Raw genomic sequence first — 26881 nt, 5'->3', positions numbered from 1 at the left:
TGGACTTGAGCTTTGTACAAGGAGGTAAGAATGGGTCAATTTGCATTTTTCTTTATGCTGACCTCCAGTTGATACAGCACCATTTGTTAAAAATGCTGTCTTTTTTCCACTGGATGTTTTTAGCTCCTTTGTTGAATATCAAGTGACTATAGGTGTGTGGGTTCATATCTGGGACACTTTCTTCCCTTTCCATAATAAAAGTTTACTTGAGGTGTGGACATTCAGCTAAGTACATATGCATGTTGGTAATTTCTAATTGCTAATTCATACAGCTGTAATTTTGGAACTCTCCTCATCAAATGTTCACTTAAGTAGAAGTGTTTAAAGGAAGGTTATAATAGAAACACAAAGAACGTAGCACACACCACAGAGTCTATTATTCTGGCTATTGGAATGTTATGTCTCTGTAATAGGAAATTTGTATGTTACCTGGAGGGACTCTGGTACATTAATGCTTTTCTAATTTACAAAAGGAACTACCCTTGCTGTTGACCTTAAGGTCTACTGCAGGTGTGAACAGAAATATAGATTATGAAGTTACTAAACATAATTGCTCATTCAGTATGGGAGGGAGGGCTGCATGAATGGCAAAAAGGGCAGGCCCCATAACTAATAACTCGACGAAGATCTTATAGTTTACCGGCCTCAGGGGTAGCCTGACTCACCAAATTCATGAAGGAAATGTTTCACTTTGCCATTTAATTCTATATCTGGAGTATATATGTTTTATAAATTTATGCATATTTAAATGCCTATGAGTATGACACAAAAAATGTATCAACCAATTAAACATTTCTTAACTTGTTACACTTTAAATACAGGGGCATCAACAATTTTTTTAAGTACAACCCTTCTAGACAGCAGTAGATTTGGTTATAAAATTGTGCCTCTTTGCTTACCTGTTCAACCTCTCTGAAGCTCTTGAATCACCATAATTTAGGATAGTCCACATGATAAGTAGCTGGTTAGCACAAGACACAATGAATGACATTTTTGTAGTTTCTTAAATATTGATTTGTTCAGGCTTTTTTAATTTAATGTTTACTTATTCAGTTTATATCCTACTCACTGCTGCCCCCCACCTGTCATCCCTTCTCACAATCAATCCTTCCTTTCCCACTCTCCTTGACCTATGAGTTGATGGGGGCACACTGGCTTTCTGCCTCCCTGGCACTTCAAGGCTCTGCAGGGCTATGACCTTCCTTTTCTACTGGGACCAGACAAGGCGGCCCAGCTAGATGAATATATCCCAAGTATATAACATAGCTTTTGGGATAGATCCCCCTCCAGTTGTTCAGGACATACAAAATAACCAAGCTGCACATCTGCTACATATGTGTAGGGAGGCGCCCAGGTCCTGTTTGTTTAAGTTATCTGGTTGGTGGTTCAGTCTCTGAGATTCCCAAAGGTCCACCCTAGTTGAATTGTTGGTATTACTATCCCCTTATGAGCTACAATCATTCCTTTTATTCTTTCTGAAGAGGCCCCAAATCCTTCCACTATTTGGCTGAAGGTGTGGGCATCTGTGGGTGTCAGTTGGCTGTTGGAGCCTTATAATGCACAGCCATGCTAGATTCTAGCCTGCAAATATAACAGAGTATCATTAATAATGTCAGGGTTTAGTGCTTGTCAATGGGATGCATTTCAAGTTGGGATAGTTATTGGTTAGCTGTTCTCTCAAACTCTGCTTCATCCACAGTCCCTCTATTTCTTGGAAAAAGAACAAGATTTCTCTCAAAAATTTTGTGAGTTGGTTGTGTCCCTATTGCCAGACTGAAGATCCTGCCTGGCCACAGGAGGCTGCCTAATAAGACTCCATATCCTAAATGTTGTGAGTCACTCCTAAGGACACCCCCATTGATTTAGGGCTCCTCCCCTACCCCATTTCTTTGTCTCTCCTGGAGATCCATCCTACCTTCCTGCTACCCAGTAATTTGCATTTTCCAGTAATTCTTATGGCAATCCTGACATCCCCTATCCCCCTCCACACTCCTCAACACACCAACCCCCTCTCTCCTTCAATTATTCTATCCCACAATATTCCCTCTCTCCATCTACCTTCCACCACTACTCCATTCTTCCTTCTAAGTGAGTCTCAATCATCCTTGTTTGTGCCCTCTTTCTGCCTAGCCTCCTTGGATTTGTGGAATGCAGCATGAGTGTTCTTTATTTTATTGCAAATATTCAATTATATGCGTATACATACTGTTCGTGTCCTTTTGGGAATCTTGATATTCTTAAGATTCATCTCTACCTGAAAAATTCAAAATGTCTTTGGTTTTCATGGCAGAATAGTATTTCAGTTTTAGATATATCACATATTGTTTTGTCCATTCTTAAGTTAAGGAACACCTAGGTTGTATCTAGTTTCTGGATATTACAAATTAAATTGTTATGAACATAGCTATGGAAGTGTATTTGTGGAATGGTGGAACATGTTTGGGTAATGCCTAGAAGTAGTAAATTTGGGTCTTGAGGTATTCCTAGTATTCAGAGAAACCACCAAATTGTTTTCCAGAGTCGTTGTACGAAGTCTTTGAGTAGATACCATGTAGCCATACTTTTGTTTCTATACCAATACCAGGCAGTTTTATCCTTATTGCTCTGCAGTACAGTTTGAGGTCACAGATATTGATTTCCTCTGAAGTTATTTTATTTTTCAAGATTGTGTTTACTAGCCTGAATTTATTATTTTCCATATGGAGTTGAGATTTGCTCTTTCAAGTTCCATAAAAATGGGATTTTTGATGAGAATTGCATTGAACCTGAAGACTGCTTGGTAAAATATCCATTTTCACAAAATTAAAGCTACCTATCCATGAGCATGGGAGATTCTTTTATCTCCTGATACCTTCATAAATTTCTTTCTACAGGCACTTTAATTTCTTGCCATACTGATCTTTAAGTTGCTTCATTAGAGAGTTACACTAAGATATTTTATATTTTTGTGGTTATCACAAAGGGTGTTTTTCTTAATTTTTTCTTGGCCCATTTATTCATTTTGTAAAGGAAGACTACTAATTGCTTTCAGTTTATTTTGTATCCATCTAATTTTCTGAAGTTGTTTATCAACAGGTGATGTTCTCTGGTAGAATTTGGGGGGTCAGTTATGTATAGAATCATATTTTCCAGTAATAAGAATACTTTGACTTTTTCTTTTCTAATTTTAATCACCTTGATCTCCTTTTACTGTTTTATTGGTATGACTTGAACTTCAAGCACTGTATTGAATTGGTAAGGAAAGAGTGAGCAGCTTTTTCATGTTCCTGACTTTCATCGAATTGCTTTAAGTTTCTCTCCTTGTATCCTGATGTTGGCTACTGGGTTGTTGTATATTTCTTTGAGAATGTTTAGGTATGTGTCATGTATCTCTGATATTCCCAATACTTTTAAAATGAAGGAGTGTTGTATTTTGTCAAAGACTTTTTCAGCATCTGATGAGATTATCATGCCATTTTTCCCAGTTTCTTTATATTGTGGTTTAACTCGATGGATTTTCATTTAGTAAACCCTTCCTGCATCTTTGGGATAAAGCCTATTTGATCATAATGGGTGATGTTTGTGATGTATTCCTCAGTTAAATTTAGAAGTAATATATAGAGGATTTTTTCACCAATATTCATAATAGAAACGGGTTTGAAGTCCTTTTGCTTTGTTGAGTCTATGTGGTTTAGGTATCAGGCTGACTGTGGCCTCATAGAATAAGTTTGACAGTGTTCCTTTTGCTTCTCTTTTGTGGACTGTTTGAGGAGTATTGGGGTTAGCTATGCCTTGAAAATCAGCTGTAATTATGCATAAAAATCATCATTTCATCCCATTTCTTTGTTTGTTTTGGGAGACTCTTGAAGAATGCTTCTATTTCCTTAATTTTCATAGGATTATTTAGATAGTTAACGTGATCTTTATTTAAGCCCTAAGTGGTATTTGTCTGGGCAATCAGCCACTTAGTTTAGATTTTAATTTTGTGTAGTACAGGTGTTTAAGCAGGAGCTTATGATTGTTTGAATTTCCTCAGTTTCTGTTATGTATTTATTTTTTACCACTGATTTTTTTAAATTTTGTTACTGTCTCTCTGCCTTTAAATACTTCAGATAAGGATTTGTTATTTTGCTGATATTCTCAACAAGCCAGATATAATTTTTGATGGATCATTGTATTATTCTCTTTGTTTCAAATTCATTTATTTCAACATGGAGTTTGACTATTTCCTGCCATCTACACCACTTTGGTGTGTTTGCTTCCTTTTTTTCTCCATCTTTCAAGTGTGCTATTAAGATATTAGTATGTGATGTCTACATTTTTTTAATGAAGGCATTTAGTATTATGGGCTTTCCTCTTAGCACTACCCTCATTTTGCCCTATATGATTGGATATGTTGTGCCTCTATTTTTACTGAATTCTGGAAAGTCTTTAATTTTCTTTCTTTTTCTTCCCTGACAAAGTGATTGTTGGGTAGAGAGTTCTTCTCTTTCCATGAATATTTATGGGGAGCTCATAAGTTTCAAGTGTTTAGTTCAATCTTCTTGAATCTGTTGAGGCTTGCTTTCTGCTTGATTATATTATCAGTTTTGGAGAAGGTTCTGTGAAGTGCTGGGATTAAAATATATCCTTTTGTGTTTTGGAGAAAGGTTCTGTAGATGGCTGTTAGATTCAGTTGTTTCCTGTATCATCTGTTAATTTCATGATTTCTGTGTCTAATTTCTGTCTTGGTGACCTTTCCATACCTGAGATTGGGGTTTTGAAGTCTCCCACTATTAATGTGTGGGGTTTGATGTGATATTTAAGCTTCAGCAGTGTTTGTTTTATACATGTATGTACTCATGTGTTTGGGGCATAGCTGTTCAGAAGTGATATATCTTCTTGGTAGATTTTTATTTCTTTCATTAGTGTAAAGTGTCCTTCTTTGTCTCTTCAATTAATTTTGGTTGGGAGTCTATTTTACTTCATATTATAATTAATGCTCCAGTACTCTTTTTAGGTATGTTTGCTTGGAAAACTTTGTTCCAGCCCTTTACCCTGAGATAATGTTTGCCTTTATTGCTGAGATTAGTTTATTGTATGCAACATAGTGATGGATCCTATTTTTTTTTGTTCATAGCAGCTTTATTATTTTTTTTATTCAATATAATTTATTTACATTTCAAATGACTTCCCCTTTTCTAGCCCCCCCGACTCCCCGAAAGTCCCATAAGCCCCCTTCTTTTCCCCTGTCCTCCCACCCACCCCTTCCCACTTCCCCGTTCTGGTTTTGCTGAGTACTGTTTCACTGAGTCTTTCCAGAACCAGGGGCCACTCCTCCTTTCTTCTTGTACCTCATTTGATGTGTGGATTATGTTTTGGGTATTCCAGTTTTCTAGGTTAATATCCACTTAATAGTGAATGCATACCATGATTCACCTTTTGAGTCTGGGTTACCTCACTTAGTATGATATTCTCTAGCTCCATCCATTTGCCTAAGAATTTCATGAATTCATTGTTTCTAATAGCTGAATAGTACTCCATTGTGTAGATATACCACATTTTTTGCATCCACTCTTCTGTTGAGGGATACCTGGGTTCTTTCCAGCATCTGGCAATTATAAATAGGGCTGCTATGAACATAGTAGAACATGTTTCCTTATTACATGGTGGGGCGTCTTCTGGGTATATGCCCAGGAGTGGTATAGCAGGATCTTCTGGAAGTGAGGTGCCCAGTTTTCGGAGGAACTGCCAGACTGATTTCCAGAGTGGTTGTACCAATTTGCAACCCCACCAGCAGTGGAGGAGTGTTCCTCTTTCTCCACACCCTCTCCAACACCTGCTGTCTCCTGAATTTTTAAACTTAGCCATTCTGACTGGTGTAAGATGAAATCTTAGGGTTGTTTTGATTTGCATTTCCCTAATGACTAATGAAGTTGAGCATTTTTTAAGATGCTTCTCCGCCATCCAAGTTCTTCAGGTGAGAATTCTTTGTTTAACTCTGTACTCCATTTTTTAATAGGGTTGTTTGGTTTTCTGGAGTCTAACTTCTTGAGTTCTTTACATATATTGGATATTAGCCCTCTATCTGATGTAGGATTGGTGAAGATCTTTTCCCAATTTGTTGGTTGCCGATTTGTCCTCTTGATGGTGTCCTTTGCCTTACAGAAACTTTGTAATTTTATGAGGTCCCATTTGTCAATTCTTGCTCTTAGAGCATACGCTATTGGTGTTCTGTTCAGAAACTTTCTCCCTGTTCCGATGTCCTCAAGGGTCTTCCCCAGTTTCTTTTCTATTAGCTTCAGAGTGTCTGGCTTTATGTGGAGGTCCTTGATCCATTTGGATTTGAGCTTAGTACAAGGAGACAAGGATGGATCAATTCGCATTCTTCTGCATGCTGACCTCCAGTTGAACCAGCACCATTTGTTGAAAAGGCTATCTTTTTTCCATTGGATGTTTTCAGCCTCTTTGTCGAGGATCAAGTGGCCTTAGGTGTGTGGGTTCATTTCTGGATCTTCAATCCTGTTCCATTGATCCTCCTGCCTGTCACTGTACCAATACCATGCAGTTTTTAACACTATTGCTCTGTAGTATTGCTTGAGGTCAGGGATACTGATTCCCCCAGATTTTCTTTTGTTGTTGAGAATAGTTTTAGCTATCCTGGGTTTTTTGTTGTTCCAGATGAATTTGATAATTGCTCTTTCTAACTCTGTGAAGAATTGAGTTGGGATTTTGATGGGTATTGCATTGAATCTGTATAGTGCTTTAGGTAAAATGGCCATTTTAACTATATTAATTCTACCGATCCATGAGCATGGGAGGTTTTCCCTTTTTTTGAGATCTTCTTCCATTTCCTTCTTCAGAGTCTTGAAGTTCTTGTCATACAGATCTTTCACATGTTTGGTAAGAGTCACCCCAAGATACTTTATACTGTTTGTGGCTATTGTGAAGGGGGTCATTTCCCTAATTTCTTTCTTAGCCTGCTTAACCTTTGAGTATAGGAAGGCCACTGATTTGCTTGAGTTGATTTTATAACCTGCCACTTTGCTGAAGTTGTTTATCAGTTGTAGGAGCTCTCTAGTGGAGTTCTTTGGGTCACTTAGGTAGACGATCATGTCGTCTGCAAATAATGCTAGTTTGACTTCTTCCTTTCCAATTTGTATCCCTTTGACCTCCTTATGTTGTCGAATTGCCCGAGCTAGTACCTCAAGTACAATATTGAAAAGATAAGGAGAAAGGGGGCAGCCTTGTCTGGTCCCTGATTTCAGTGGGATTGCTTCAAGTTTCTCTCCATTTAGTTTGATGCTGGCTACCGGTTTGCTGTATATTGCTTTTACTATGTTTAGGTCTGGGCCTTGAATTCCTGTTCTCTCCAAGACTTTAAGCATGAAGGGATGCTGAATTTTGTCAAATGCTTTTTCAGCATCCAATGAAATGACCATGTGGTTTTGTTCTTTGAGTTTGTTTATGTAGTGGATTGTATTGATGGATTTCCGTATATTGAACCAACCCTGCATTCCCGGGATAAAGCCTACTTGATCATGGTGGATGATCGTTTTGATGTGTTCTTGGATTCGGTTGGCAAGAATTTTATTGAGTATTTTTGCATCGATGTTCATAAGGGAAATTGGCCTGAAGTTCTCTTTCTTTGTTGGATCTTTTTGTGGCTTTGGTATCAGCGTAATTGTGGCTTCGTAGAAGGAATTGGGTAGTGTTCCTTCTGTTTCTATTTTGTGGAATAGTTTGAAGAGTATTGGTGTTAACTCTTCTTTGAAGGTCTGGTAGAATTCTGCACTGAAGCCATCTGGTCCTGTGCTTTTTTTGGTTGGAAGACTTTCTATGACTCCTTCTATTTCTTTAGGCATTATGGGACTGTTTAGATGGTCTATTTGGTCCTGATTTAATTTTGGTATTTGGTATCTGTCAAGGAAATTGTCCATTTCCTCCAGATTCTCCAGTTGTGTTGAGTACAGGCTCTTGTAGTAGGATCTGATGATTTTTTGGATTTCCTCCGTTTCCGTTGTTATATCTCCCTTTTCATTTCTAAGTTTGTTAATTTGGATACTTTCTCTGTGCCCTTTGGTCAGTCTGGCTAAGGGTTTATCTATCTTGTTGATTTTCTCAAAGAACCAGCTCCTGGTTTTGTTGATTTTTTGTATGGTTCTCTTTGTTTCTACTTGATTGATTTCGACCCTGAGTTTGATGATTTCCTGCCTTCTACTCCTCCTGGGCGAAATAGCTTCTTTTTGTTCTAGGGCTTTCAGGTGTGTCATTAAGCTGGTAATGTATGCTCTCTCCATTTTCTTTTTGGAGGCACTCAGGGCTATGAGTTTTCCTCTTAGCACTGCTTTCATTGTGTCCCATAGATTTGGGTATGTTGTGTTTTCATTTTCATTGTGCTCTAAAAAGTCTTTAATTTCTTTCTTTATTTCTTCCTTGACCAAGGTATCATTGAGTAGAGTATTGTTCAGTTTCCACGTTTATGTGGGTTTTCTGTTGTTTCTGTTGCTATTGAAGACCACTTTGACTCCATAGTGATCAGATAGGAGGCATGGGATTAGTTCTATCTTCTTATATTTGTTGAGGTCTGTCTTGTGACCAATTATATGGTCGATTTTGGAGAAGGTACCATGAGGTGCTGAGAAAAAGGTATATTCTTTTGTTTTAGGATAGAATGTTCTATATATATATATATGTTAAATCTAATTGGTCCAAAGCTTCAATTAGTTTCATTGTGTCCCTGTTTAGTTTTTGTTTTCCTGATTGGTCCATTGAGGAAAGTGCAGTGTTGAAGTCACCCACAATTATTGTGTTAGGTGCAATGTGTGCTTTTAGTTTTAATAAAGTTTCTTTTACGAAAGAGGGTGCCCTTGCATTTGGGGCATAGATGTTCAGGATTGACAGTTCTTCTTTTTGTATTTTTCCTTTGACCAGCAAGAAGTGTCCCTCAGGGTCCCTTTTGATGACTTTGGGTTGAAAGTCAATTTTATCTGATATTAAAATTGCTACTCCAGCTTGTTTCCTGAGACCATTTGCTTGTAAAATTGTCTTCCAGCCTTTTTACTCTGAGGTAGTGTTTGTCTTTGACCCTGAGGTGTGTTTCCTGTAAGCAGCAAAATGTAGGGTCTTGTTTACTTATCCAGTCAGTTAGTCTGTGTCTTTTTATTGGGGCATTAAGTCCATTGATGTTAAGAGATATTAAGGAATAGTGATTGTTACTTCCTATCATTTTTGACGTTATTTTTTAAATTTGAATGCTTAACTTCTTTTGGGTTTGATGAAAGGTTACTATCTTGCTTCTTCCAGGGTGAAGTTTCCCTCCTTGTATTGGTGTTGTCCTCCTATTATCCTTTTTAGGGCCGGGTTTGTGGATAGATATTGGGTAAACTTGGTTTTGTCATGAAATATCTTAGTTTCTCCATCTATGGTGATTGAGAGTTTTGCTGGATATAGTAGTTTTGGTTGGCATTTGTGTTCTCTTAGAGTCTGCATGAGATCTGCCCAGGACCTTCTAGCCTTCATAGTCTCAGGTGAAAAGTCTGCTGTGATTCTGATAGGTCTTCCTTTATATGTTACTTGGCCTTTTTCTCTTACTGCCTTTAGTATTCTTTCTTTGTTTAGAACATTTGGTGTTTTGATTATTATGTGACGGGAAGTATTTCTGTTCTGGTCCAGTCTGTTTGGAGTTCTGTAGGCTTCTTGTATATTCATGGGCATCTCTCTCTTTAGGTTAGGGAAGTTTTCTTCCATAATTTTATTGAAGATATTTGCTGGCCCTTTAAGTTGTAAATCTTCACTCTCATCTATGCCTATAATCCTTAGGTTTGGTCTTCTCATTGTGTCCTGGATTTCCTGGATATTTTGGGTTACAAGCTTTTTGCATTTTGCATTTTCTTTAACTGTTGAGTCCATGGTTTCTATGGAATCTTCAGCATCTGAGATTCGTTCTTCTATCTCTTGTATTCTGTTGTTGATATTTGCATCTCTGTCCCCTGATTTCTTCCCAAGGCTTTCTATCTCCAAAGTTGTATCCCTTTGAGTTTTCTTAGTTGTTTCTACTTCTGATTTTAGATCCTGGATGGTTTTGCTTAGCTCCTTCACTTGCATGTTTGTGTTTTCCTGTAATTCTTTAAGAGATTTTTGTGTTTCCTTTTTCATGACCTCAGCCTGTTGACCAAAGTTCTCCTGTATTTCTTTAAGAGATTTTTGTGTTTTGTCTTTCATGACCTCAGCCTGTTGACCAAAGTTCTCCTGTATTTCTTTAAGTGTTTTTTGCATTTCCTCCTTGTTGGCTTTTGTATTCTCCTGGATTTCTTTCCATGATTTTTGTATTTCCTGATGGATCCTATTTTGCATCACTTTTTAAAGCTTTTTTTAGCTATTGAGGAAATTCTTCCATTGATATTGAGAGGAATTAATGACCAGTTGTTGGGATTTTCTTTTATTTGCTGGCTTGTAATTATTTATTTTCTCTGTGTGTTCTTGATTGTAGGTATCGTTCTTGCGTGAAAATTTTTCTTCTTGTATTTTTTTGTAGGACTGAATTCGTAGATAAATATAGTTTCAATTTGTATTTGCCTGCAAACATCTTTTTCCTCTGTCTATAGTGATTGAGAGGTTTGCTGAGTAGAAAAGTCTAGGTAGGAGTATTTGTGACATTGCAAGATATGTCACCGTGCCCTTCCACTGCTTTTAGAATTTCTGTTGAGAAGTCTTGTGTGAATATAATAGGTATGCTTCTGTATATTATCTGACCTCTTTACCTTGGGAAATTTAGTATTCTTTTTTTTTCAATAAATTTTCTGTTTTGATTATTCTGTGTTGGTAGGATGTTCATTTCTGGTCCAGTCTATTTGGTGTTCTATAGGTTTGCTTTATAGGTTGTTTCTCCTTCTTTAGGTTGAGAAAGTGTTTTGTTATTTTGTTCAGAATATTTTCAGGGCCTTGAAGGTGAGACTCTTCTTCTTCTTCTATTCCAATTATTCTTAAGTTAGGTCATTTAATGATATCACAGATTTCCAGGATATTTTGTGTCAGGAACTTTTTAGATTTACCATTTTTTGACAGATTTATTTCTTGTATTGTAGCTTCTATGCCTGAGATTCTTTCTTCCATCTCCTGTATTCTTTTAGTTATGCTTGCATCCATTGTTCCTATTCTCTTCCCCAGGTTTTCCAACTCCAGGATTCCATCAGTTGGTGTTTTCTTTATTGCTCCTATTTCGACTTCCTGGTCTTTCATGGTTTTATTTATTTCTTTCACCTGTTTATTTGTATTACTCTGTATATTTTTAAAGGATTTATTTGTTTCCACTTTAAAGACCTCTACCTGTTGGGCTTATGTCCTGTATTTCTTCACAGGATTTATTCATTTCCTCTTTAAAGTCCTGTATCATTTCTATAAGACTGAATGAAAGGCCATTTTCTTGTGCTTAAGTTGTAATAAGATATCCTGGGCTTGCTCTAGAAGCTTATCTGTGCTCCGAAGGTGTCATATCGGCCTGACTTTTTAAATTATGTTCTTTTTAGGACGTGTTTCCATCTGTATGACTTTGGTCCTTTGATGTATCTTTTATAGTAGGTATGGCGGGGGGGATCTTAAATACAATGGTCCTCCTTTGGCAGGCCTCTGATCGATATCCTTAGATTGTGTGGTAATAGATCTGAAGGTCTCTGTGGTTAAGTAGCTGCAGACCTATTGAAGGTTGAAAGAGAGAATAGGGGGAGAATGGAGGTTCCCCTGGGACATCTGGCTGCTCAGAGCAGCTGGGCTTGCTCCAGAGGACTCAGAAAGCAGGGAAGATGGGTTGGGGACTGGAAGCTTACCTGTGTGTTTCAGGCTCAGCAGAAAAAGGTGGACAGACAGGGAGAAGGAGAGTGGAGGTCCAGCTGGAATATGAGGCTGCTCAGGCTGTTTAGACATTTTTTGTCTTATTGATTTTTGCCTGTATTTTTTGATTTCTGATTTTGTGAATATGTGTGTGTGTGTGCTTCTTAGTCTCTTTTGCTTCTTGCCAGTCACAAAGAAATACAAAGAAAAGGCATGGAGTTGGGTTTGTAGGGAGGGGGTAAAACCTTGGAGAATTTGACAGAGGTGAAAATTATGATCATATTGTAATGCTTTTTAATAAAAAAATAAAATTATGTATCATATATCATTGTTATACACTTAAATTATAAATTGAATAATCGCCAGGTGGTGGTGGCACACTCCCTTAATCCCAGCACTCTGAGAGGCAGAGGCAGGTAGATTTCTGAGTTTGAGGCCAGCCTGGTCTACAGAGTGAGTTCCAGGACATCCAGGGCTATGCAGAGAAACCCTGTCTCAAAAAACCAAAAAAAAGTGATAAATGGAATAATCATGTTAAGTTTTCTAAACTTTTCTGTACATCTATGAACACCAAAATTAATCATTCAATATTATGCCAATATATAATAAAAGTATATGCCTCCTGGGAAAAACAAATCACCTTTGAATTGTCTGAAGTAATTATAGTAATTTAAACTTTCAATTATTATAGTAGTCATTCTCTGAAATATTTTGACTGGTAAAAGAATGTTTAAACAGAAATCACATTTCTTCTTACAGCAATTGTCAAAATACAATTTTGGGAGTCATTTAGGAAAAGTATGTGACATGAAATGTTTTCCTCCGTAGTATTTACAGCAGTATTGTGGAGTTACAGAACACCAAGTCCAGGCTTGCCTCTGAGAGAAGGATGAACAGGCTGTCACACATCCACACTCACCACAGATCTGTCTCAGAGGGAACCAGTGACAGCAGTCTTCAGAATATCTTTGGGTTCAACAGCATAGGGGCCACGATTTAAGTCCACATTCAAGAAGGAGAGCTTGGTGGGATAGCTTAATAAGGTTAGTTATGCTTTTGCCTCTCTAAGTGTTTCAGGTTTCTGATAGTATTGTATTTTAAGTTTGATGAACCACTGAATTGGATAGCAGACACAAAATTCTCATTTTTCAGATATGCTCCTTTGTTAACCTGAGTCAGTAACTAGAACAAATTTGGAATATTTTAAATTTCTTTCCAGTTGGAACTTGAATGAGATTTCCAACAAAACCTGAATGTTTGTTGACAAGACACAGTGGGTAGAGGTTCTTGCCACCATTTGACCACAATGTTCATTCCCTGGACCCCATGTAGTATGAGGAGTGAACCTCTTTAGTGTTGTCCTCTGGCTATAACAGAGGAGGTGTGGCATGCACATTAAAATAACTTAAGGTATATTCCAATTACATCCGTTTTTTACCTTTTAGGTGACACTGTTTTATCTGGGACTTAAGTATTTAGTGGTTTTATAAACAATTTTTTGGGTCAATATCCACCATTTTCACTTAAAGAATGAAAGTTAAACTCTTAACCGCATGTGCATAGTTGATTTTAAGAATTCCTCCGCTCCTCTGACATAGGCAAATCCATATTTTCTCTCTTTAGAAAACAAATGGTCCAACGGATGTACAAACATACCAAATTTAAACAAAGCAAAATGATAAACCAACAATACATCACCCCAAGACCTTAACATCCAGGAAAAATCACAAGAAACACACAAAACTCATCCATTGTTAAGTGTTTTAAATATTTTTATATATAAGAAAGCATATATATCGGTAATCTTGCTTAATTATCCTTTAGTAAAAGGGTTCCAAAATGTAACTCAGAAAATATTTTAAGTGAAAAAGTCTTTCTGGAAAGCAGCAGAAACTTTTCATATTATCCACTAATAATATTAATTTCTCTCCATCCCATTTATTTGAAAAATTTCTTATTTGAAATTTCCCTAAAACTATCATGGCTTTTAGCAGCACCCAGTAAGTATGTTCTGTTATAGTTTAATTGCAAAGACACAGTGAATAGAGATAATATTCATGTTGATACATATAATTGTTGAGATGGTGGAATTACATACAGAAATAAAACAGTGCAATTATAAGAATTGTAAATCTGTTGCAGTTTTATTTTCAGTGTGTATCGCTACTATTAAAATGTTCATTTCAACAACCTCTTTTTTTGCTTTGTTTTGTTTTTTGAGGCAGGATTTCTCTGTGCAGCCCTGGCTGTTCTGGAACTCACTCTGTAGACCAGGCTAGCCTCAAACAAACTCTGAAGAAACATGATACAGCAGATTATATTTGTGTAGATAGAAGCCCTTTGCTTCATATTTTTATTGGCTTTATGTATAAAATGTAAAACACACAGGGGTAATCAAAAGGTGTCTAGGACAGCATTACACTGAAATTACATCTTTAAATGTATTACTTACATTATTTTGTACTTTAAAAAAAGACAACTAGCTGAGTTTTCATCAGAACGTTTTCATGTTTTGAAGGCAGGTCTAAGCATTTCCAAGGCATAAAGTTGGTCCACTCAAACAACCCTTGAATGAATGTGAAATTGCTAAATATGTCACAATACAGACAATTCTCATCAGTCATTACTGTAAAATTCAGGTAATGTATCCTTTTATAGGAGCATGATGAATTCTGATATAAGCAAAGATGGGATCCAAGCTATTTTGAAGGGATAATGCTCTTAATATTTTCAAGGACAAAGGAGGTCTGTGGCACTTGCAGTTTTCTTGGATTAGTTAGATCACGCTGGACTTCATAAGGAAGATTGAAAATGTCCTTCTGTCCATGTGCAAGACACAACTCCATAATGTGACCTCTGCTGCATGGCCTGCATAAGATACTGAGATGTTGTTCATCAAAATCTTAGGGTTAAGCAAGAACGCAGTAACACAGGTCCTAAAATTCTGTGGATGTGGCTATTTCAGCTAGCAATGCAAATATTATAGTAACGTACAGCATCTAGCTGTCTAAATTTATAGCAAATGATGCAAAGGTCAGATAAGATATGGTATACCTGGAACTAGTACTGAGTTTATTATCTCTGGCCATTAGTGTGTCTCTTTGAATGTTTTTATGGTCAATGTCTCTTTGAATTTTGTCTAAATCTAAGGAGAAATTTTTATCAAAGTTTAGAGCTCTACATCCAGATTTCCTTTTCACCTTTATTAAGTGAGCTTTCCCAAACCATTAAATCTCATGGCTTTGGTTACTGACATGGAGGATAGAGTCTTAGTGTCTGTGCTGTGATCATTGGCTATAACACTCATGTTCACTTGCAAATTTCAAATTCTGGATTACACACTCAATTCTATGTCGCAAAGCTTATTCTGTATTTGTTATTTTTAGAGTTTGTAGATAAATAATAAAATTATCCTTAGCTAGTTCATAAATTTTATGGCTAATATTGTAAGTTATATTTATATTTACCATGTAGAATTCTTTTTAATAACTAGAGTTATTTTTTCCTTTTTTTCTGGAATGAAATATGTGGATTCCTGCAAAATTTAAACAATCTCCACTCCTGAGTTACCCTACCTTCTCTGAGATCAAGTCTTAAAAATGTTCTACAGTTTCATCAAAGGTAAAGTTGGCTCACTTCATGTTTTGATCAAGTAGTACTTCAAATAGGCATAACTTAAATTGCTGTGACAATCAACAAGTACCCTTTTGTGCTAGAGCCTATAACCAGACTCAGGACCTCATAGGTCCCCCACAACTGCATGACTCACATCCTTGCAAAACATTCATGTCTACATTGATACATTTGTTTGCTTTTGACCAAGGACCTTGTTCAGTGTATTCTCAAATCCACTGTCTTTCAGTATCAGTCTTCTGATCATGCTTTGGGATTTGGGATTGTTGTTATACACCAAGCATTTTTTAAAATCAAAATAATTTCTTTAATTCTGTGCTTTTCAAATATCTGTTCAGTTTGTCAACTATTACTCTAAATATTTCGTTCAAATATGTCAAACACACAATAGCCAGAAAACTATAAGTTGTTTCATAAGGTAATACTGACTTTGAACAAAATGTTGATTTAATTTACTTATGAACCAACAGCTGGCCAGGTGCATTGCCAGTGGAGCACCTGTCTATTCTGAATTCTAAGTCTAATTACTATTCTAGTTCTTGGGCCCTAAGGGCACACTTGCATGGGACTGTTTGTTGCCTCAGGCCAGTGCCTCATACCTGCTTGCTTTGCTTTCTTTTATCTCATATATAAACCACATAGTCAATCATCATGGAGCATATGTTAGATAAGCTGTTGGTGAGACATTCCTTTCTCCAGCCATCTATGGCTTAGGCTAATAGTAGAGCACTTCGAGCTAATAAGTGGATATTAACCTAGAAAACTGGAATACCCAAAACATAATCCACACATCAAATGAGGTACAAGAAGAAAGGAGGAGTGGCCCCTGGTTCTGTAAAGACTCAGTGAAACAGTATTCAGCAAAACCAGAACGGAGAAGTGGGAAGGGGTGGATGGGAGGACAGGGGAAGAGAAGGGGGCTTACGGGACTTTCGGGGAGTGGGGGGGCTAGAAAAGGGGAAATCATTTGAAATGTAAATAAATTATATCGAATAAAAAAAAACTTTATGAAGTTCATGGACATATTTTACTTATTTTTTTATGTCTCTCACAAAGTCTTTCATATATTTTTCTCATCTGGAACTAATACTTGAGTGTCTCAGTCACACAATGCCTCAATTTTAATTGGAAAATATCAGGATACTGTTTATTCTGATTGGACATATTACACTAAGACACTTGGAGTTTCTCTTTTTGAGTTAGTATAGTGAGAGTGGGTCTAAAACCTTAAACGTCATAGTTTTGCTGTTGCAAATTTGTACATAGATTTTAGGCAGACATCTTTGGGATTTATGCAATCTGTTGTGAGTCATCTTTTCTTCCAAAAATGATGTACACACATGATCCAAAAACGTGCTTGTGTTGTCATTTTATATAGGGATCTAGTCATACTGTGTGGGACAGTGGTGCAAATCATCAGTTCTGTATTCTTGGTTCTCTGTATTCCCATGGCTACTCTGTGAATTCTATCACCTTGGCCAGCTTATTTTCGTTTGCCTTCATTTAATTTTAGTTTTTAAAAGATTTATTTATTTATTTATTTTATGTATAGGTTTGCACTGTCACAGTTTTCAGACATATCAAAAGAGAGCATCGGATCTCCATTTCAGGTGGTGGTGAGCCAGTCCCTGGTTTCTGGCAACTGAACTCAGGACCTCTGGAAGAAGAGTGAGTGCTCTTAACTGGTGACTCATTTCTCCAGCACTCTTCTTCATGTTAAACAAGGAACTTTGTTGACTAATTCAGAATGTTGTGTGGAGGTGAGTGGATGATATTGTCTCCAGGTATCCTATCTATAGCTTACCTCACGCAATTCAGCACAGGGCTGGGGACAAGCAAATCTGGAAGTCATGGGTTCCCAAGTGTAGCCACACCCCATCCTTGTCTCACAGCAGAGAGTGTTTTCAAGGGGAGGAAAGGGAAGACCTCCAGTTGCCTTGCAGAGAGAGAGATCCTTGAGATTGAATTCTTAATGATAAGTCTGGGAGATAGTGGAGAAATCTGGGACTAGAGTAATATGTTTTATTTGTAGAGCAGAAGGGCCCAAAGTTCCTCTGCTCCACCCCAAATGCCCTTTGTTTCTATCACAGGTACCTTTTTGTAACTGGTATTATTAGACACTGTTGTCTCCTACACATGCTGCTATGTCTTTAAGTTTGTTTTTGAGGAACAAATCTCCAAAAACAGAAGTTTGAAAACAAATAAGAGATTGAGTTTATCTCAGCTGTAGAATTATGGTCTTTTGTATTTTCCCTGACAATTGCCACCGTAATGATAGCCCATCTGGGCCACCCAAATGAGCAATATGATTCTGTGACAGTGGCTGGTTAAATATGAATTTACCAAAAAGAAAGGCAAAAGGCATAAGTCAAGAAACTACACTATGGGAAGCTGTTCTAGGCAAGTTCTGCAAGATCATACAAACCTATGGAAAGGGAAGTCTTTATTTTTAAGTTTTTTAGGTTACTCCAAATGGATTTCATTGTAGCATTTTCATATGTGTGTGTCATACTTTATTCTTATGCATCCCCAATCCCCACTGGCTTTCCCCATACACACAGCAGTAGTATTCTGATCTGAACAAAGCCTGAGCTGAGTGAGACTCACAACATGACAGTATCATTGCATCACCATCCCCATCACCAAGCACCTCTTAGATTGCAGATCTCTTGGCACTACCCTGATGTATTAGAATAAAACAACCTGTGGGAAAATTTATACAATCTGTTAGTGAAGGTATTTATGGAAATTCATAACGACATTACTAGAGGAGTTGCGATTTATTTAATCTATGTAATTTTATTTATTTGCATTCTAGAAATTTCCCCCTCTCAGTCCCCCTCTTATGCTTCATTCCATTCCTCCTCCCTCTTGCCTCAGAGAGGGTGGTTCCCCCCACCAGGCCTCACCTTTTCCTGGGGCCTCAAGTCCATCAAGGTTTCAGCACATCATCTCCCACTGATATTAGACCAGGCAGGACCCTGCTACATATGTGTCAGGGCCCTTGGACCAGCTTTTCTGTGCTCCTGGTTGGTGGCCCAGGCTCTGGTAGCTCCATGGGCTCTGGGTTAGTTGAGAATGGTGATCTTCATGTGAAGTTGCTCTTCCTTCCAGCTTCTTCAATCCTTCACTAATTAAAAAATTAGGGTTCCCAACATCAGCCCAATTGTTGGGTGTAAGTATCTCCTTCTGTGTCAGTCAGCTGCTGGTAGGGCCTCTCAGAGGACAGCCACACCTGGCTCTTTTCTGTAAGCACATCACAGCATAGTAGAGTCAGCCCTTGGTGGCCTCCCATGATATGGATCCAAAGTTGGGCTTGTCATTCGACTGTCTTTCCTTCAGTCTCTTCTCTATTTTTTGTACCTGATGTTCTTTTAAACAGGCAAAAGTCTGGGTCAGGTATTTTAACTGTGGGTTAGTAACCCTATCCCTCCATGTGAGTCTATGTCTGTCTCCTGGAGGTAGACTCTTCAAGTTCCCTTTCCCCAAATGTTAGGTGCCCCCAATAAGTGTGGAGAATGTCTAACTTCCAGGAACTCTGGAACTTTCTACAGGGTCCTCACACCTCTCACTCCCCTTATTTTCATTCCTTGCCTTGATCCTCTAGGCTTCTCTCCAGACACTTCTTGCATACCTGTTTATGTTTACCCCCACCTTGATCCCTGCCTCCCTTTACCTCCTGTGAGTATTTCCTTCCTGCTTCCATGTGGGATCGAAGCCTCCTCATTTGGGCATTTCTGCTTGTTACAACCTAATGTCTGTAGGTTGAATCTGTACTTTCCACCTATGGATAGCATGCATGTTCTTTTGGGTCTGAGTTACCTAATTAGCATATTTTCTAGTTCCATTCATTTGTCTGCCAAATTCATGAATGTCATCATTTTTATTAACTGAATAGAATTCCAATGTGTAAATGAGCCACATTTTCTGTATCCATTCTTTGGTTGAGGGAAATCTGTGTTATTTCTAGCCTCAGGCTATTACAAATAGGGCTGCTATGAACATGGTACAGTACGTGTCCAAGTGGTGTGGTGGGGAGTCCTTTGTGTATGTTCCCAAAAGTGGTATAGCTGGGTCATCAGGTAGAAGTATTTCCAATTTTCTGAGGAATCAACAGATTGAATTCCAGAGTAGTTGTGCCGGTTTGCAATCCCACCAGCAACAGACAAGTGTTCCTCTTTCTCCACATCTTTCTCAGCAAGTGCTGTCACTTGAGTTGTGGGTCTTCACCATTCTGATTGGAATGAGGTAGGAACTCACGGTCATTTTGTTTTATACTTTGCTAAAACCAATAGTGATATTAATCACATGGTATTGTTACAGGGACAGAGAAATCAATGGTATCAAATTGAAGATGCAGGAGAAAAGTCATAGACTTATGGACACTTGATTTTTGATAAAGAAACAAAAAAATTACAGTGGAACAAAGAAAGAATCTACAATAACCAGTGCTGGTCTAACTGATGCTCTGTATGTAGGAGACCAAATATATATCCATACTATCACCTTGAGAAAAGCTCAAGTCCAAGTGGATGGTGTTCCTCAATATCAAACCAGATACACTGAGTCTAATAGAAGAGAACTTGTAAAAGAGTTTCAAACTCACTTGCACAGGGGGAAAATTCCAGAAGAGAACACCAATGGCTCAGGATCTAAGATCAACAATTGATAAATGGGACCTCATGAAACTGAAAAGATTCTGTAAGACAAAAGGTGGCATCATTAGCACAACTAGGCAATGTAAGGTTGGGAAAAATTCTTCACTAACTGTACTTCCTTCTGGAGGCTAATATCTAAAATATATAAAGAACTCAACAAGTTCATCTACAAAAACCCAAATAACCTAATTAAAAATGTGGTACAGAGATAAACAGAGAATTTACAACAGAAGAATCTTGAAAGGCAAAGAAACACTTAAAAATATTCAAAGTCCTTTGTTATCAGGAGTTGTGATTTTGATATTAAGTGAAACTTGAAGAATGATATTTCCTTGAATCCTCACAAGATATTCTGGATACTTATAAGGGAAGATAAATTAATTAGACAGACTAAAGAAATGTTACAGGATGGGTGGCATTCATAGTCTTGTTTAATCTTGCAATTGTCATAAATATGTATACATCAAATAAATCTTCACTATATTATAACCATCAGATTGGAAAGAAAACCCTGTAGGCTCCTTTCGGTTCTACATTAGAAAGAGGGGACAAAATAGTAAATATGATGTGTTTCCTAGTGATTCATAATTTTGGGACTTCCATAAATGATTACAATGACTTGCTTTCTGTTGGGGAGACAGTCTCCTGTCCTTTGCCATTATCATAATTTCACAATTCATGTTCATCTTCTAGAGGGCCAAAAATTTAAAACTCTCCTACAAGTTAAGTGTCTATACTTCTGTGCTCTTCCTCACCTGATGTAAGCATCCCTTCCCATGGCATATATGAGATTAAGGAAATCACTATTTTTATAGTGTCATGTGTTTTGCTAAAATATCCACTTCCTCTGCATCATATCTCTCAAGAAAAACATCCGAGGAACACTTCTGTCAGAAATGTTGCAAACATTTGGTAAAGCACTTTCCATTCTTCACTCCAATACAGAATATGTGGCATACTCTTTGAATGAAGTCTTAATTCGCCATGTTTTTTGAATGCTTCATACTTATTCCTATTAGTTTGTCAAATAATGTTATGAGATGAATATTTATTATTGAGTCTAGTTATATAAAATGTCTAGTCCCATTCTTGTTCTTATTGACAGGGTCAGATTGTTCTTGCATTTGACCCCCATTATAATCCAGACTAAAGCTGGACCCCCTCATCCCCATGCCTATCAGCTCCCTGCTGCACCACCAGTGTCACCCAGCCCAGTGGCCTTGAACAAGGCCAGCACTTCAGGCCTGGACTATCTGCCTTAGGCAGCTGTGCAGCCAAGCTGAGAGGAGTCGGTGGCCCTAAGTCAGTGGCCCTGGGGCACAGGCAGCTTGATCCTGGGCCTTGGAAGAGCCATGTACAGCCAGAGAGGGCATCCAGGAGAAAATTGTCTTTTATAACTTCATGGCCTTTTGTCCTGCAGAAGCAGCCATGAGAGAGAACCGGTGAAACAGATAAAACTGGTGAAAGAACTCTGGCCCACAGCTGACATGTAGATATTTGGGAGCATTAGTACAGGCCTCTATCTTCCAACAAGTGACAGCCCTCATTGTCTTTGGAAAGTGGGAATGTCCTCCATTACAGTTGTTGGAACAAGCCCTTAGGAAGCACGTCTTGGCTGAGCCATGCTCCATCAAAGTTCTTGACTAAGCTACAGTGCCCATCATAAAGCTTACAGATCAGGAGACTGAAGTAAAAGTATGAAAACAAAAATATAAAGCTCTACCTTCAACAAATTCCCATTAGTGGCATTTTGCCCCAGTAAAACACTGTGAATGAGGGCATTCCTGGATTCTTAGTTCAAACCCTGTTCTGACCCTGCCCGTGATTTTAGAAAGTACAAAACTTTTCTGTGTGTCAACTATGAAAGAGTAATTACTAATGTCCATCTCAGGGTTCTGTGAATAATAACTCAGTGTGTCCTTGCAAAGGGCCTGCCACATAGAAACATGAAAAGACCATTAGCTGTCTTAGGTGAATCTTAGTTTGTGCTCTGTATTTATTCTCTACTCTAAGAGTGACTGTAAAACTCAGCGAGCAACAATTTAAAACTGTCCTGATTAAGACATGAGTTCATTCACAGGAGAATTTTATAATTTTATCCAATATCTATTTATTGGTTCATACAATAAATATTTATAATATATCTAGCATGTATATAAAATATGCATATAATATAACCAAAACCCATATTGTAACACAGAAAATAAAATTCAAAAGGAAAAAAAGGACTTCCTATAAAAATTTATTCCATCAGTACATAGGTCGGTTTAATCAGACTAGAACAGTGTTCTATGCTGGAGAGCAAGACATTGAGTTGACCAAATTTTTTTAAACATTTGCAGGTTCAAAATGTTTTATGATTTAAAACACTTAGAACTTGAAAATGAGTTTAAGGAAGAACTACAGGACTTTTCACTGTGAAAAGGGTTGTTTAGAATTATTTTACTAATTACAATACATGTGCTGTTCTCTTGTGAAAATGAATGTTTTCTTCATATGTTAGATGACCCACCAGAAATGGAGGAGTATCCCTCTTTCTCCACATCCTCCCAAGCATCTGTTGTCACATGAGTTTTTCATTTTAGCCATTCTGACTGGTTTGAGGTGGAATCTCAGGGTTGTTTTGATTTGCATTTCTTGATAATTAGGGATGTTGAACATTTATTTAGGTGCTTCTCTCCATTAGATATTCCTCAGTTGAAAATTATTTGTTCAGCTCTGTACTCAATTTTTAATACTATTATTTGATTCTCTGGAGTCTAACTTTTTGAGTTCTTTGAATATATTGGACATTAGCCCTCTACAGGATGTAGAATTGGTAAAGATGTTTTTCCCAATCTGGTGGTTGCTGTATTGACCTATTGACAGTGTCCTTTGCCTTACAGAAGCTTTGCAATTTTATGAGATCCCATTTGTCAATTCTTGATCTTAGAGCACAGGCCATTGATGTTTCTGTTCAGGGAATTTCCCCCTGTGCCCATGGTTCGAGGCTTTCCCCCACTTTCTCTTCTATTAGATTCAGTGTATCCTATTTTATCTGGAGGTCTGTGATCCACTTGAACTTGAGCTTTGAACAGGCAGATAAAAATGGATCAATTTTCATTCTTCTATGTGTTGACTTATAATTGAACTAGCACCATTTGTTGAAAATCCTGCCTTTTTTCCTACTAGATGGTTTAGCTTCTCTGGTAGAGATTAAGTGACCATAGCTGTTTGGGTTCATTTCTGGGTCTTCAATTTTATTCCATTGATCTACATGCCTGTCTCTGCACCAATATCATGCAGCTTTTATCACTATTGCTCTATAATACATCTTGAGGTCAGAGACTGATTCCTCCTATGGTCTTTTATTGCTGAGAACAGTTTTGCTTTCTTGGGGTTTTTGTTATTCCAAAGTGATTTGCAAATTGCTCTTTCCAACTCTATGAAGAATTGAGTTGGAATTTTGATTGGGATCGTATCTGTAGATTGCTTTCACCAAGATTTGATTTTTACTATATTAATCCTGCCAATCCAAGAGTATGGGAGATCTTTCCATCTTCTCAGATCTTCTTTGGTTTCTTTCTCTCTTCAGAGACTTGAAGTTCTTGTCATACAGATCTTTCACTTGCTTGGTTAGAGTCACTCCCAAGATATTTTATATTTCTTATGACTTTCATGAGGTGTGTCATTTCCATAATTTCTTTCTCAGCCTGTTTATCCTTTGAGTATATGAAGGCTACTGATTTCTTTGAGTTAGTTTTATATCCTGTCCCTTTGATGAAGTTGTTTATCAGGTTTAGGAGTTCTCTCTCTGCTGCAATTTTTGGGATCACTTAAGTATATCATATCATCTGTAAGTAATGATACTTTGACTTCTTACTTTGCAATTTGAATGCCTTTGACCACCTTTTGTTGTTTAATTGCTCTGGCTAGGACTTCAAGTACTATATTGAACAGATAGGGAGAAAGTGGGCAGCCTTATCTAGTTTCTGATTTCAGTGGCATTGCTTCAAGTTTCTCTCCAGGTAATTTGATCTTGGCTACTGGGTTGCTGTATATTTTTTGCTTTTACTATATTTCGAAGTGATCCTTGAATTTCTGATCTTTCCAAGACTTTTATCATGACCAGGTGTTGGTTTTTGTCAGATGCTTTCTCAATATCTAATGAAATGATCATGTGGGTTTTTTTTCTTTGAGTTTGTTTATATAGTGGATTACATTGATGGATTTCTGCATATTGAACCACCCCTGCATCCCTGGGATGAACCATTCATCATGGTGAATGATCGTTTTGATGATTTCTTGGATTTATTTGGCAAGAAATTTTGATTATTATTGTATCAATGTTCATAAGGGAAATTGGTATGAAGTTCTATTTCTTTGGTCTTTGTATGGTTTCAGTTTAAGCATAATTGTGGCTTCATAGAACAAATTGGGTAGCATTCCTACTGTTTCTATTTTGTGGAATAGTTTGACAAGTGTTGGTATTAGGTCTTCTTTGATGGTCTGACAGAATTCTGGACTAAACCCATCTGTTCCAGAGGTTTTTGTTGGTGGGGAGACTTTTAATGACTGCTTGTAATTCTTTAGTGATTGTGGGACAGTTTAGATGGTTTATTTGATCCTGTTTAGCTTTGTCACATTGTACATGTCTAGAAAATTCTCCATTTCATCCAGATTTTCCAATTTTGTAGACTACAAGCTTTTGTAGTAAGGACTGATGATTTTTTGAATTTCCACAGTTGCTGTTGCTATGTTTCTCTTAATTTCTGATTTTACTAATTTGGGTACTCTCTCTGTGCCCTCATGTTAGTCTGGCAAAGGGTTTGTTTATCTTGTTGATTTTTTTCAAGGAACCAGCTCTTGGTTTTGTTGATTATTTGTATAGTTCTTTTTGATTCTACTTGGTTGATTTGAGTCCTTGGTTTGATTATTTTCTTTTATCTACTCATCCTAGGTGTATTTGCTTCTTTATGTTCTAGTGCTTTCAGGTGTGCGTCTAGCTGCTAGTGTAAGCTCTCTCCAGTTTCTATTTGGAGGCACTTGGAACTATGAGTTTTCCTTTTATCACTGCTTCCTTGTGTCCCTTATGTTTTCATATGATGTTTCTTTATTTTCATTAAATTCTAAAATTTCTTTCCATTTTTTCTTTATTTCTTCCTTGACCAATTTATCATTGTGTAGAGCATTGTTCTTTTTCCATGTTTACGTGTATTTCCCTTGTTTTTGTTGGAATTTAAGACCAGCCTTAGTCCATGGTGTTCTGATAGGGTGCCTAGGATTATTTCAATCTTCCCAAATCTGTTGAGTTCTGATTTGTGACCAATTAGATTGACAATTTTCTAGAAGGTGCTTGAGGTGCTGAGGAGAAGGTATATTCTTTTGCTTTAGTTTGAATTGTTATACAGATATCTGTTAGAACCATTGGTTCATAAGTTTTGTTAGTTTCACTGTGTCTCTGCTTAGTTTCTGTTTATATGATCTGTCTATTGCTGAGAGTCTGGTGTTGAATTCTCCCACTATTGTTGTGTGGAATGTGATGTGTGCATTGAGCTTTAGTAAAGTTTCTTTTATGAATGTGGTTACCCTTGCATTTGGAGCATAAACGTACAGAATTGAGAGATTATCTTGATAGATTTTTCCTTTGATCAGTATGAAGTGTCCTTCCTTTTCTGATATCTTTAGGTTGAAAATCGATTTTATTCGATATTAGAATGGCTACTCCAGCTTGTTTCGTGGAACCATTTGCTTGGACAATTGTTTTCCAACTTTTACACTGAGTTAATGTCTGTCTTTGTCAGTGACTTGAGTTTCCTGTAATGTTGGGTCCTGTTTGCATATCCAGTCTATTAGTCTATGTCGTTTTATTGGGGGAATTGAGTCCATTGATGTTAATAGATGTTAAGGAAAAGTGACTGTTACTTGTTGTTATTTTTGCTGTTAGAGGCAGAATTATGTTTGTGTGACTATCTTCCTTTGGGTTTTATGAAAGGTTATCTTCTTGCTTTTTCTAGGGTTTTTCTCCTTGTGTTGGCATTTTCCATCTAATATCCTTTGTAGAGCTTGATTTGTGGAAAGATATCGTGTAAATTTGGTTTTATCGTGGATTATCTTGCTTTCTCTCTATGGTAATTGAGAGTCTTGCTAGTTACAGTAGCCTGGATGGGAATTTATATTCTCTTAGGGTGTGTATGACATCTGTCCAGGATCTTTATGCTTTCATAGTTTCTGTTGAGAGCTCTGGTGTAATTGTGGTCTGCCTTTATATGTTATTTGGCATTTTCTGTTAATGCTTTTAATGTTCTTTCTGTTTTTAGTGCATTTGGTGTTTTGACTATTATGTGACAGGAGGATTTTCTGTTCTGGTCCAATCTATTTGGAGTTCTGTAGTCTTCTTGTATGTTCATGGGCATCTATTTCTTTAGGTTAGGGAAGTTTTCTTCTATAATTTTGTTGAAGATATTTACTGGACCTTTAAGCTGGAAATGTTCACTCTCTTCTATACCTCTCATCCTTAGGTTTGGTCTTTGCATTGTGTCCTGAATTTCCTGGATGTTTTTGCTTAGGAGCTTTTAACATTTTGCATTTTCTTTGACTTTGCTGTCAATGTTTTCTATGGTGTCTTCTGAATCTGAGATTCTTTCCTCTATCTCTTGTATTCTTATGGTAATGATTGCATCTATGACTCTTGTTCAATTTCCTATGTTTTTTCTATGTCCAGAGTTGTTTACTTTTGTGATTTTTTTAATTGTTTCTCCCTCTATTTTTAGAGGTTGTGCTTTCCTGTAATTCTTTAAGGACTTCTACCTGTTTACCTGTAT

At 37.2% G+C, this 26881-nt stretch overlaps 4 protein-coding genes across 5 annotated transcripts in view; 2 read left to right on the top strand and 2 right to left on the bottom strand.

Moving 5' to 3' along the window:
* LOC127665133 (ankyrin repeat domain-containing protein 26-like) overlaps positions 1–13295 on the top strand; it is a 35532-nt gene extending 22237 nt beyond the window's left edge. Inside the window, exon 7 of the mRNA XM_052157571.1 lies at positions 12616–13295. Coding sequence (XP_052013531.1) covers positions 12616–12787 — 172 coding nt within the window. The 3' untranslated portion in view covers positions 12788–13295. The remainder of the gene's footprint in view (positions 1–12615) is intronic.
* LOC127665124 (uncharacterized) overlaps positions 1–26881 on the bottom strand; it is a 565077-nt gene that overhangs the window by 182020 nt on the left and 356176 nt on the right. The gene's annotated exons all lie outside the window — the stretch shown is intronic.
* The window catches only part of LOC127665123 (ankyrin repeat domain-containing protein 26-like), a 484272-nt gene that overhangs the window by 163127 nt on the left and 294264 nt on the right, over positions 1–26881 (bottom strand). The gene's annotated exons all lie outside the window — the stretch shown is intronic.
* The window catches only part of LOC127665122 (ankyrin repeat domain-containing protein 26-like), a 922395-nt gene that overhangs the window by 818786 nt on the left and 76728 nt on the right, over positions 1–26881 (top strand). The gene's annotated exons all lie outside the window — the stretch shown is intronic.

Source organism: Apodemus sylvaticus, chromosome 14 (assembly GCF_947179515.1).
Source record: "Apodemus sylvaticus chromosome 14, mApoSyl1.1, whole genome shotgun sequence".
In the NCBI taxonomy this organism is placed as follows: domain Eukaryota; kingdom Metazoa; phylum Chordata; class Mammalia; order Rodentia; family Muridae; genus Apodemus; species Apodemus sylvaticus.
Note: the sequence above shows the minus strand (reverse complement) of the source record. Positions and strands in the feature narration are given on the sequence as shown.